The 13,078-nt window shown below is 44.5% G+C and overlaps 1 protein-coding gene across 4 annotated transcripts in view; it reads left to right on the top strand.

The window, feature by feature from the left end:
• Positions 1–13,078, top strand: part of USP36 (ubiquitin specific peptidase 36) — a 109,704-nt gene that overhangs the window by 372 nt on the left and 96,254 nt on the right. For 3 of the 4 annotated variants that reach the window (XR_010021934.1, XM_063081318.1, XM_063081316.1), the window contains exons 2-5: positions 4,318–4,579; positions 5,109–5,330; positions 11,815–11,925; positions 12,641–12,743. Coding sequence is in view for 3 of the 4 variants with exons in the window: in XM_063081318.1 (XP_062937388.1) it covers positions 4,327–4,579; positions 5,109–5,330; positions 11,815–11,925; positions 12,641–12,743 (689 nt within the window). In the remaining variant the exon portion in view is untranslated. Of the gene's footprint in view, positions 1–2,169; positions 2,403–4,317; positions 4,580–5,108; positions 5,331–11,814; positions 11,926–12,640; positions 12,744–13,078 lie in introns of those variants that run through there. The other variant, XM_063081317.1, reaches the window with a different exon arrangement.

The raw sequence follows: 13,078 nt of genomic DNA, 5'->3' as shown, positions 1-13,078 counted from the left end.
GTGCAGGGGCTTGGGGTGTCCCCGAGGAGGGCTGGGGCTACACCGTCCGCGCAGGGGCTTGGGGTGTCTCCGAGGAGGGCTGGGGCCGCGCCGTCCGCGCAGGGGTCTCGGGTGTCTCCGGGGAGGGCTGGGGCCATGCCGTCCGGTAGGGGCTTGGGGTGTCCCCGAGGAGGGCTGGGGCCGCGCCGTCCGCGCAGGGGTCTCGGGTGTCCCCGGGGAGGTCCTGGAGTAAGTAGCGCGCTCCGGGTTGCCCGAAGCCGGGCCGGCGCAGAGGGCTTGCCCAGCGCGGGCGGGGAGGAGGCGTCGGCCTGTGCCGACGTTGGGCACAGTCTTTACCCACAAAAGCATCGACACAGAGTCCAGACTCTCTCTGGAGCGGCTTAGGTCAAAGTCAGGCAGAGAGCGTCCTGTCCGGCCGCAGAGCGGAGACCTGGTTTCCTTCACCGATAGCAGGCTCGCGCCTGCAGAAGGTGACTTCACCACGGTTGTGGTCACGGTCGGCGGAGGCGATGCTGAGCGCGGGTAGGGATGTGGGTTTTAAAATTCCCGATGCTTTCGTTTGGGTGGCATGGCTGTTTCTTTGCGCCCCAGGTGGTAGGGTAGCATCTACAGTAGAGGCACATGCGAGGGGAAACTGTCCCGGCGCCCAGTTTCTGTGGCGGATGCCAGGAAGGAGGCCCCCCTGGAGGGGAGCTCCCTGCGTTGTCCCGGGCCGGGCGCGGCCTGGAGGCCCCTCTACGAGCGCCCCAGGAGGCCCAGCCGCTTCTGTCTTGGGCTCCTCCCCCAGCACGTGATAGACCCTGTGAGTCTTGAGTGCAGTTTATCCTGGAAAAGCGAATTTAAAGGGAGAAGGGAGAGAGAATGTACTTAGATGTTTGTTTTGAGGAAGTCATGCTTGAGCACTTTCCATGGTAGAAGTATATCCTGATAAGTCTGAGCTGTTCCTGGACTACAAGTAACCTGGCCGGGAGAGAGCATCCTTTACGAGTTTTGGAGAGTGTTAATGAGTACCTATATGATTGGGCTTGCTGATGATCTCAAGGACATTTTTCTTGGGTTTCCACATGTCAGAGAGATACCATTTTTAGGTTATTACTTAATATTTGAGGTGGAATTGGCAAAGTAGAGGTTAATCTTTCTGTCACAGCTTGAACAATTATGTGCAAAATCTTTGGCTCTACATTGAGGAGAGGGTTAAGTTTGAGTTACTTACCTCAAGTGAAATTGGGTTAGATCTCCCTATATAAGTGGTTCCTGAGCATTGGCTGGTGGACTCTTGTTGGGTCCAGAACAAAGTTCTCACCTGTCCACGGTGAGGTGTGAGTCATTACAAAAAGCAGTGACATCGTTGGGAGTTTTCGTAAGAATGGATGTCTTCACTTTGCAGATTGACCTTTATTCTGAGGTCATTTCATTAAACATTTCTTTTTTGGTGTAGACATGCTTTTATTTATGGAGGAAGTGACAGGGCTGAGATGTGTTGTGAAGCAACCTGGATATGGGGAGGTGAGTCAGGCGCAGTCTGCAGCTGTCGCAGCTGAGTGACGGGGCCCACAGCCCTTTCTCTCTCTACTTGCCTGAGTTTGAGCCTCTTCACTGTGAAACGTTTTTAAGTACCTTAAGTTATGTAATCATAGTGATTGTAGGTGGTAATTAAAAAAAGAAGTCTACACTCAGCAAAGTGAAAATTTGGCAACTCTTATTGCTCCCTCAATTTTTTTTTTCTTTTTGAAATTTTTCTGGTTCATGAAATCTGAAAGTTTGGATTTACTATGTATTACCTCTTACTCTTTGAAATAAGATTTATGAATTTTTTTTTTTTTTTTTTCTGACAGCTGGCCAGTATGGGGATCCAAACCTTCAATCTTGGTGTAATCAGCACCGTGCTCTCCCAGGTTAGCCACTGGGCAGACCTGGAAATGAGATTTAGACTGGAGTTGACTGGCAAGTGTGGGAGATTGTCATTCACTGGACTTGTCACTGGTGTCAGGGTTTAAGATGCAGAGCCGAGGGCAGTGTCTTTCTTATCATGTACATTATAATAATTTGTGTCTGGTTAGGAGTCCGGACTCATCCTGAATCCAGCAGTGATATTCCTTTAGCCTTAATGATGACTTATTCCTGGTAGACGGTGGCAGGTCCTGCACTGCATCCGTGGGAAAGGGCTGAAGAGGCAGCGGGCAGGGTTGGCCTTGTGTGATGGCCTCGCTGTTCATCCCACATGTTCTGACACCCGTTCTGGACGCTAGGCTTGGCAGCTTTGGTGACTTAACAGGCCAAAATCCAGGAGCACTTGAACTGAGGGCCCAGCATTGCACCTGCCCAGTTGGACTCAGTGCCTCCCTTAAGCACCCATCCTATGCGGTAGAAGGAAGCAGCAGGCCCAAGTGCAGACATCCCAGGTAAGTCTGGGAAAGCTGCTGCGGATTTTTTCACCCCACTGAGCATCTGACCCAGCAGTGATTATTCAGTTGGTAAGAAGTCTTAGATAATTCCCATCAGAAAAGGCTCTTTTATTTCCTCAAATCAGCGTAGATGTGCTTGTTTTTTTAAAAATGACTTTTTTACATTTCTGTTCTTTACAGAAGTTTTTACAGAAAAAGATATTGGACCCACGTACTGAATTAGGTGATCTGTAATGATAAATTTGAATGGCTTAATATGAGTTGGTGGAGAAGGTCTTCACTTTCACTAAAGCAGAATTCTGGGGTACACGTGATAAGTTGATTCTCCTGGGGCAGGGCTGGTGCTGAATACCAGATGGAGTTGTCAGTGTTGTGATGTGAGTGAGTGGACATATTTTTCTAATTATGGCACAAACTGCCCGAGCTTTGGCTAGGGTGGTGGAGTTGAGAGGTGGCTCATTGGGAAGTGGTGGATACCAGTGTGGCAGAGCTGTGACGGGGATCTCTCCATTGTTAGAGTTTCTTTTTCATTTATTTATTTTTATTTTTTTATTATTTTATTATTTTTTATTTTATTTTTAATTTTTTTTGTCTTTTTCGTGACCGGCACTCAGCCAGTGAGTGCACCGGCCATTCTTATATAGGATCCGAACCCACGGCGGGAGCGTCGCTGCGCTCCCAGCGCTGCACTCTCCCGAGTGCGCCACTGGCTCGGCCATTGTTAGAGTTTCTACGCAGCTGCATCAGTAGTATCCATCCTTTGTTAGGCACTAATATGTAGCAGGCTGTACGGCACTTCCTAAGCCTGTGTTGTCTGACTCGTTCCTACACCCCCCCTTTGGAGCTGTTTTTGTCCTGATTTTACAATGGAAGGATAGGAGACTTGGAGAAAGGGAAGTAACTGTCCCTGGATTTCATAGGGAACCATGATGGAACCACCCAGGCCCGCCCCTTCTACACCTGTGGTCTGCCCACTGCCTGCTTGGCTTTTCCTGCTCTTCTCTCTTGGCAAGTCACCTGGGGAGACATTCGCTTAAGTTCAGGTGTCTTCTGTGTACTGTTCTCTAGGCCTTGTTCATTTTTATTCTTCCCTCACTGCTGCCTCACTTTTAGAAAGATAATTTGTAAGCACCATCCAATAGAAATATAATTCTAGACACAAATATAATTTAAAACCTTACGGTAGCCACATTTAAAAGAAAAAACAGGTGAGATTAATTTTCATCATTTATTTGACTTAACCCAATGTGTGTACACTTGTCATTTCAACGTGTAACCAATCTAAAAATTATTGAGATGTTTTACATTCTTATACTGCGTCTTTGAAATCTGGTGTACATTTTATACTTACAGTACATCTCAATTTGGACTAACCTCAGTAGCCATGTGGGGCCTGTGCCTTCATATTGAAGAGTACACATCTGTGTAGACATGCATGCTTGTCTGACTTGCCTGCTAATCCTTTTATTACAAGGAATTAATTACGTTTATGTGTGTGTGTTTAACCAGAGTATGTGTGAGAATTAGTGTTGCTCTGTTTTTGAACAGACATCAGGAACAGGTGACGGCCTTTTGAAGGAAACAGCACCAAGTGGAACGTCCAGCCACTTGATGAGTATTTGTTGAAGAGATGCCGTAGCAGGGGCAGATGGCTGCCTTGGTGGCGATGCTGTCCAGTTAGCTCTATTTGTGGAGGCCTCGTGTCTTTTTGAGAAGGGCCGTGAGAACTCTAACATGTCCAAGTGATTAGCAGTGTTCCCCAGTTTCACACTTCCTTTGTAGGGCTGGCAACTGTCCCGGGAAAGCTTTTGTGGTGGCTAGCGTCCATAACGACCAGAGGGGATTAGAAAGTGGTGTTTTTGTTCCTGGGACATAGTTATTCGTTAGTCTGCGTTCCCTCCTGTCTCCACAGTGATGCACCATGCCGATAGTCGATAAGTTGAAGGAAGCCCTGAAACCTGGCCGCAAGGAATCTGCCGATGATGGAGAGCTGGGGAAGCTTCTGGCCTCCTCTGCCAAGAAGGTCCTTTTACAGAAGATTGAGTTTGAGCCAGCCAGCAAGAGTTTCTCCTACCAGCTGGAGTCCTTAAAGAGCAAATATGTGTTGCTGAACCCCAAAACAGAGGGAGCCAGTCGCTACAAGAATGGAGATGAAGCACAGGCCAGGAGACAGGGTACAGACGCATAGTGTCCCTGCAGGAAGACCCTCACTGTGTGCTGACTGCGCAGATGGGCTAAGTGTGACCACGTAGTAGGAACAATAACAGAACATGGTTGGAGGGTTGTGAATTTTACAGGGTCAGTGTGTAGTCGTGGGAGTAATAACACAGGAAATGGTGTGTTCTGAGGTTCCTTGCCCTCCTCTACTCTTTTACCAGTATCAAAAGTGGGGCTTGGAAATGAGAAAGGGGTAGACTTCAGAGGGGGTGTCAGAGTGCTGGGCCTGGTTCCTTCAGCTGTCATTCTCCAAGTCATGTCCTCCCATCCATGGAGGGAGCTTTGAATCCTAGACTTAAGCGGCCTGGGCGGTCCGAGGATGACCGAGCTTTCTAGGAATGTCCAGGCAGGGGGACACCATTGCCCCTTGATGCCACGTTCTGTGGAACTACATGCCATGGGTGCATGTCAGGAATTTTGTTTTGTGGTCTACCTGTGCACAGGCTTACATCATCCTCTTTTCTTCCTGTGTCCCCTCTCTTTCAGGCAGCGAGCATGCCTACGAGAGCTGCAGTGACGGTGTCCCAGCCCCACAGAAAGTGCTGTTCCCCACTGAGCGACTGTCTCTGAGGTGGGAGCGCGTGTTCCGTGTCGGCGCAGGCCTCCACAACCTGGGCAACACCTGCTTCCTGAACTCCACCATCCAGTGCTTGACCTACACGCCGCCTCTGGCCAACTACTTGCTGTCCAAGGAGCACGCTCGCAGCTGTGAGTGCAGTCTGCAGTGCTGGCTGTAGGGGAGCCCTGGAGCCTGGGGCCTCCTCATTAATAAATCCATGCACTCCTGGCACCGCATCCTCAGGCTAGATCAGCCTTAGGAGTGAAGTGCTTACACTGTAGTAGCTGATAAAACCTAAATTTGGATTGTGCCTGCTGCAGGCTAAGCCGTGAAAGGGGATCACTCAGGTAGGGTCATGTTCTCCAGAGTTTTTGGAAAATGATTACCCAAACAGAAATAAGGATTCTCAGAAGATACCTCCAAAATAGGTTTATTAGTTATTTTATACATCGATGGTTGTACCAATATATTTTATGTACATTATAAATCATGCCCCAAAGTAGAAATTAACAGTGAGTGAAATAAAAGTAAAATATAACATCAAAAGCTGAAGAAAGTAGAAAGTCTGAAGAGTCTTTTAATTATTAAAGAAATTAAAGCAGTGGTTAAAAATCTTCCCATGGAAAAAACACCAGGCCAAGATGGTTTGCAAGTGAGTTCTGTGAAACTTTTAAGAAGCAAATCATTCCAATCCTTCACAAACCCCTCCAGAGAGTAAATACTCCTTATCTCATTCTATGAGGTTAACAAAATTAAGGACAATATGAAAGAGAAAAATCACAATCCCATCTTATTTATGAACACAAATATAAAAATTCTATACAAAATACCAGCAAATTTGCACAGTTTTTAAAAACTGTAAGCAACTTGTGTTCATCCTAGGTTAGCTCTAATGTCAGGAAATCTCTAAATGTGGTTATGGAGCTAGCACAGCACCCAGTGAAAAGCACGACTCGGGAGCCCGGCCTGCTGCATCTGCAGCCGGCTCTGCCCCTTATTAGCTGTGCATCCTTGATGATGTTAAATAACTTCTGTGCTTCCTGTCCCTTGTCTACAGAATAAGATTTCTTTCTTAAAGAGTTGTGAGGCTCAAATGAATTCTATAAAATGCTTGGAGTAGTAGTTGGCACACAGTAAGTGCTGTGTAAGTGACTACTAATTTTGCTACCTTAATTAATCAACTACTATTACTCTATTAACAGAATAGAAGAGAAAGGTCACCTGAAAATAGATGTCCGCTCCCCCCAATTCATGATTAAAAAACTCTCAGCAAAGTATTAATAGAAGGGCATTTGCTTAACCTGATACAGGGTGTCTACCAAAAACTACAAAAAGCATCTACATTTCTAAGTAAGAAAATATTGGAAGTATACTCTTTAGAATCAGGAGTGAAACAAGGATGGCCACTCCCATGACTTCTGTTTCAGATTATGTCGGTCCCAGCCAGAGCTGGCATATGAGGACAGAAAGGAGGGAGTAACACTGTTGTAAGTTGGAAACAGTGTTCATGCATAGAAAACAAAGAGAATGTGTAGACAAATTAGAAACTTGGCCAGGGGAATTTGGCAGCATGGCTAGATATAACTTCAGTACAGTCATCCTTCGGTATCCATGGGGGATTAGTGCCAGGACCTCCCATAGATAGCTATACCAAAATCGGAGGATGCTCAGGTCCCTGATATAAAATGCCCTGGTATTTGCCTGTAATCCATGCACATCTTCCCGTAGGCTTTAAATGATCCCTAGTCATAATACTTAAAACAATGTAAATGCTCTGTAAATAGTTGTTAAACTGTATTGTTTAGGGTAGGCAATAATGACAGGGAGACAAAGTCTGTACGTGTTCTGTACAGATGCAGTTTTTTTCTTCCAAATCCTTGGATGCGGAACCCATAGATGAAGAGAGCCAAATGTCTAGAAGAAGTTGAGTTTAGTTGAGTTTCTCTATACCAGACAAGCAATCGTAACAAAATTTTGCTATTATAAGTTTTTTAAAACAATAAAATATCTAGACCTAAATTTAGCAAGACCCATGCAGAAAACCTTTACTGAAGGACATTAAATAAACTATATAAATGAAGAGATAGCTGCCTTTATAGAGGGAAGGCTTAATATTATAAAAAATGTTGGTTCTTCCTAAATTAATGTATAGGTTAATATAGCTCCAGTTGATTCTAAAATTTATATGGAAAAGGAAAGCAAAAGACTAAAAATAGCCAAGACACTTCTGAAGAAGAATATGAGAATGATTATGTTTTCCCAAGCATAAAGATATATTATAAAGGTACAGAAGTTAAAGTGTCACAGTATTGGATCACGGAGAGACATACTGACCAATGGAATGGAATAGAGTATCCAGAAGCAGACCCACATGTATTTGGAAATGTGGTCTTACGTACTGATTTTTCACATGTACACAGACTACATTTAAAAAAAAAAAAAAAAAAAAAAAAGATGACCAATAAGGGGATCTCAACCCTTGACTTGGTGTTGTCAGCACCACGCTCAGCCAGTGAGCGAACCGGCCATCCCTATGTAGGATCCGAACCCGTGGTCCTGGTGTCGTCAGCACCGCACTCTCCTGAGTGAGCCACGGGCTGGCCCTACACAGATCTACCATTTTAAATAAGTGGAACTAAAACAAAAACTTGGTTTTACATATGAAAACGATGACAGGGTCCCCATTTCACATTGTGTACAGAAAAATGGATTTAAAACTTAGTATCAAAGTAAAACCTAATACTTTTATAAGAAATGTAGATATATATTTTTTTGACCTTGGGATGGGAGATTTCTTACGTAAGACTCAAAGCATTAACCGTAAAAGAAAAAATCGATAGATTCATCTGCATTAATATTAAGAACTTTTGTTTATCAAAAAACAATTAAGATTAGAAGACCCACTACAGATGAGACAAAACCTGAGACACGTAAATAACAAAAGATTGGTATCAAGAATATATAAAGAACTGCAAATCAGCAAGAAAAAGACAACCGGTGAAAAAGAAAGATAAAGATTGTGGACAGGCATTGTACGGAAGAGGGGACTCATGACAAAGGGGCATGTGAAATGCTAAGGCTTGTATAGTACTCTACTAATTGGGGAAATGCCGTGAAAAACGCAACGTGGTGCTATTTTATACCTTTGTCATTGATGAAAATTCGGAAGACTCGTGGTACTAAATGTTGGGTTGAAGCTCAGTGAGGTTCTTTTTACACTCCTAGCCTGAATTGGCATAACTGATTTGGGAAATAGTTGGGTGTTATCTTCACAAATATTACCCAACAGTTCTACTCCTAGAGAAATGCTCTGGTACATGTATAAAAATGTCCATAGCAAATAAAAAGATAAGCAGGGCAGGCAGGTTTCTCAGTGGTGAGAGTGTGGTTCTGATAACACCAAGGTCCAGGTTTGATCCCTGTACCAGCCAGCCGCCAAAAAGAAATGGTGAGCAACCCAAGTGCCCTTCAACGGGTTGGATGTGTGAGCTGTGGTATGGTCATGTGGTGGAATGTCACATAGCAGTGCCATGGAGTGAACTTTAGGTTCTAGTGAATCTTAACGCCCAATGAAGAACATAGTGCCAGAAGACTACATATAGCATAATTCCTATTTATGAAGTTGAGAAACCGACAAGACAAATTATTTAGGTATGTATGTATGTGATAAAACTTTAAAGAAAAAAAAGAATGATTAAAAAAAAAAGGAAAAACATCAGGAAGTCAGGATGGAGCCAGAGGCAAGGGAATGGGAGTATAGGAGGACATTGCATGATCTGTTCAGGGATATTAGTTCTGTTATTAAGAAAGAAAAGAGTGAATGGGAGATGGCCGAGCAGTGGAAGTAATACTTCTAAATGTCTTGCTAATAGTGCTGGCTTAATGGCAGTAAAGGTTATTAGAACAAGGCATGCTGCACACTTTTTCAGATGAAGTTGATTGTTCACATTGGTAACTGTCATCCCCATTTCCAGTAGTCACCATGGTGATTTTGAGGTTGTTTTGGGTGGACTTTTAGTGAGATTTGACTAGATGTGTTCTCTATCTCATGATTTTGGCAGAAAGCTCCTACTACTGCAGACCTGTGGGTGGCTCTGCTGTTTTCCTGCCCACCGTGCTTCCCCCCCGGGCCGGCTCCCAGTCAGTTACTCTGCAGGAATCTAACTGAACCATCTGCCAACTTTGTGAAGATTAATTTAGTTCGAATTAGGTAACATCTGTAAATCTTGTAACGTGGCACAGGTAGGCCACGGTATGTTACAGCATGTCTGTAGCAGGCATAAGTGAAGCAGCTGCGGCCAGCTTGTCTTTGTGGTGGACACCCGTTCTTCCCCCAGAATGCCTGTCCTGTGAGCCACACAAGCTGACCTTGGCAGGGGCCAGTGTCACTCTGTGAAAGATTATTATTTGTTTGGTGGCTGGCAGGTACAGGGATCCAAACCCATGACCTTGGTATTGCAAGGCTGCTCTCTAATATGTGAAATATTAATACACCTTAATTTCTTAGCTTTTTTAGAGTAGAACATAAACAGAAGTTATAGTCCTTTTTCCTGCACCCCATGGATCTGAGTGACTGCTAAGTGGGCCTGGGCTATGTGTTCTTCCTCCTTGAATATGCTGTTTGAGATGCATCACCAGTGTCCTGAGATGTGTGGTGACAAGGGTCTCCTGTGCATGCAGCCCACAGCACCAGTTCCTGCACGTGGCTGGGCCACCCATGGTACCAGTATTTGGCTAGAAAATAAACGCTTTATGAAAAAAATCCAGGAGGAACAGTTAAATCCTATCCTTTGCATTGTTTCACAAATTTAAGTAGCAATAGCGATGCTCCTTTTTTTTTTTGGCTGGCCAGCACAGGAATCTAAACCCTTGAACCCTTGGCCTTGGTGTTATCAGCACCACCCTCTCAAGTGAGCTAACTGGCCAGCCCCCTGCAAGGTCCTTAATGTTATAGATTTGACTTTTGAGTTATATTTTTCTAAACATGAAAAAAAGTGTTTGTTCATGTGCCACTTAAATTAATCTCACATGTTGCCAGGGATTTGGGAAATCCTGTTTCAAGTATTTCTGGTTTAGATTGTAATTTACTCTATTTAAGAGTGATATTTATCTGGCCAAAAGTCAGCAGCATTTTACATATGATTAGAGGCTTAATTTCCATACGACTTTTATAGTAAATATCTTACCTGGAGTTAGGTTTTGAAAAAAGGAGCTCTCTGATTAACATTTATTACAATTTATGTTTTCCTTTAAAATACATTAGGTTTTGCCTAATCTTTGAGCCTCCCAACCATTATTGCCATTTTAAAAATAAAAGAAATAAATGGATATGGTTACAAAAGTCAAAAGTCTAAAATGAAAAATAAAAGCCTCTCCTGTAGGTAAAGGCAATCATGTGAACAGTTTTTTTATATCCCTTTGAGAAGGATTTTTTTGTGTAAATTCTAGCATTTCTATGTATATACGGTAAACAGGCTGCATGCTATTCCATAATTGATTTTGAGTCAGGTCTAAGTGACTAATTGGAGGTAATTCACCCATATGTACAAGGGGACAGGTACAGGATTGCTCACTGTGGCATTGTTTATGATAAAGAGAAAAAATGGAAGAGGTTAATGTGTGTTAGCCGTGGATGTATAAACAAACTGTGGTCCATTTGTTCGGTGAAATGCTTTAGCTGTACGACTGAAGGAGCTAGAGCTACATCCAGAGACATGGATTTTAAAGAAGCGAGTTGCTGAATCGTATGTAACTTTACAGGGTACAGTTTATAGAAAGTAAGTTTGTAAACAGGTGGCTACAGTGCCATTTTTTGTTTTGGATACATGCCTGTGTATTAGTACACTAAATATGTGAAGAGAGGCAATCATTGCCTAATTCAGGGCAGTGCTTACCTCAGACGAAGGAGCGTGGAGACTGGGAGTGAGAGGGATGGAGGGTGACTTCAACTACTGCCCCAGTGTTTTACTTAAAAAACACCTAAAATGGGGTAAAGCTGGGTGGTGGTCTATTCTTTATACATCTTTTTGTATTTAAAATATGTCATGATTTTAAAGATAATAGGGTACCTCTGTGTAGCTTAATGCCTACTGAGGAGTGAGTTATTCCATGTATGACAGTACTTCCAAAAAGTCCATGGAATGATTCATATTTTCTTTTAACGCCATTTACCTCAAGTACCCTCGTGTGGCAGAGATTGGCTGACTGACCTGGTCCTCTGCCTGTGTTTGTAAAGTTTTATCGGAACCCTTCCATGCCCATTTAGTGTAGCCTATAGACCTTGTAATACAACTTAGAAATTAGAGAAGACATTTTTCTAAACTTCATGTTGAAAGTCATACTTGCTTTTTTATAAGTAAATAACAACAATGAGCTTTGAAAAGGATCTTGCACAGGTCGACAACATGAATGGCGGGGATGGTGTCAGACTGTTAGCATTACAGCTGTGGCTAGTCACGGCCCGATCCCGGCTAGCAGAGAGCAACGTTTCCTCGGCAGTCACGGAGTCGGCTTCAGGGGTCTGGATCTCTGTGGCTCAGCTGGTGTTTCTCTCTGTTATATCGGGGTGGGGCTGTCATCTCAGATTCCTCCAGAAGTGCTCATCTCATGGCAACCTCTTCTTCTGCATGGCAGGTCACCAGGGGAGCTTCTGCATGTTGTGCATCATGCAGAACCACATCGTCCAGGCCTTTGCCAACAGTGGCAATTCCATCAAGCCCGTCTCCTTCATTCGAGACCTGAAAAGTAAGAATCGGTTCGTCACTGGGTGCCTGCTGGACGTTTGCTTGTGGTCGGGGCTGGTGAGTCGGTGGAAGGAGAGAAGAGTCACGAGTGACATCCAGGAGTCCCTGTGCTGAATGTCCTGCATTCGGTGCTGCAGACTAGGGATGTGGTTTAGAGACTCACAAGGGCTGGGGTTGGGGTAAGGCTTTCTGCTGGGGCGGGTTGTGACTTCTGCTTTGAAGAACAGGTAGGTTTTGGCATGGCGGAGGGGGTGGTTGTGTGTTTTAGGCAGGCCCGCAAGCGTGAGTGACAGCTGGAAGGGGTATAGAGGAGGAATGTGCGGGTCCTTCCTGCACTTAGAGGAGCCAGTTGCCACACGCTGTGACAGCTAGATTCCCGTTAGATGGTAGCACTATGACGTAATTACAGTCCATTTGTGTTCTGTATGGGCTCTTGGAAAATTAGTTAATCGGTGGATTTTACATTCTTGATGGCACTTATGCTTTTGTGTTAGGTGGTGAGGTCCGAGCCCTCTGGTCTCATCAAGAAGGTACCTGCCAGCTGAGTCATGACTGTGATATAGAAAAGTCATGTGGGGCTCTATGCTCCCCACTTGCCACTCTGAAAAGGGACCATGGTACCCCTGTGAGCACTAGGAAGTGATGACATGGAGAGCAGGGATGCACTGTTAGAAGAGAAGGCACGAACTCTCCCTGCCTTTTTCTTCCTCCTTTAGAGATTGCCCGGCATTTCCGCTTTGGGAACCAGGAGGACGCGCACGAGTTTCTCCGGTACACCATTGATGCCATGCAGAAGGCCTGCCTGAACGGCTATGCCAAGTACGTGCTGCCCCTCCCTGCCTCTCCTGGAGGCTTCAGGCCCTTTTTCACCTGGCAGCAGCCAGCCCCACACCCTTCCACCCGGCCTTTCCTCAGTCCCAGCAGCCCAATGGAAGTGCTTCAGCCAATTTCTTTAAGGGTGTGCAGCTGTTGCCACGGACTTTTCCAGTCTTTTAAAAAGTCTGCTCTTCATTTTGATACACAGGGTGGGGGTGATAGGAATAATAATGTCTGTATAGTAGAACTTAAAAGCATACAGGAAAATTTGAGGTTAGGAAGTTCATAATTTTTAAGATTTTACTTTGCCCAGCTTCTATTTCTTATTTTCAAATTTG

Source organism: Cynocephalus volans, chromosome 16, assembly GCF_027409185.1.
Source record: "Cynocephalus volans isolate mCynVol1 chromosome 16, mCynVol1.pri, whole genome shotgun sequence".
In the NCBI taxonomy this organism is placed as follows: Eukaryota; Metazoa; Chordata; class Mammalia; order Dermoptera; family Cynocephalidae; genus Cynocephalus; species Cynocephalus volans.
The sequence above is the reverse complement of the archived record's forward strand: the minus strand, read 5'-3'. Positions and strand labels throughout refer to the sequence as shown.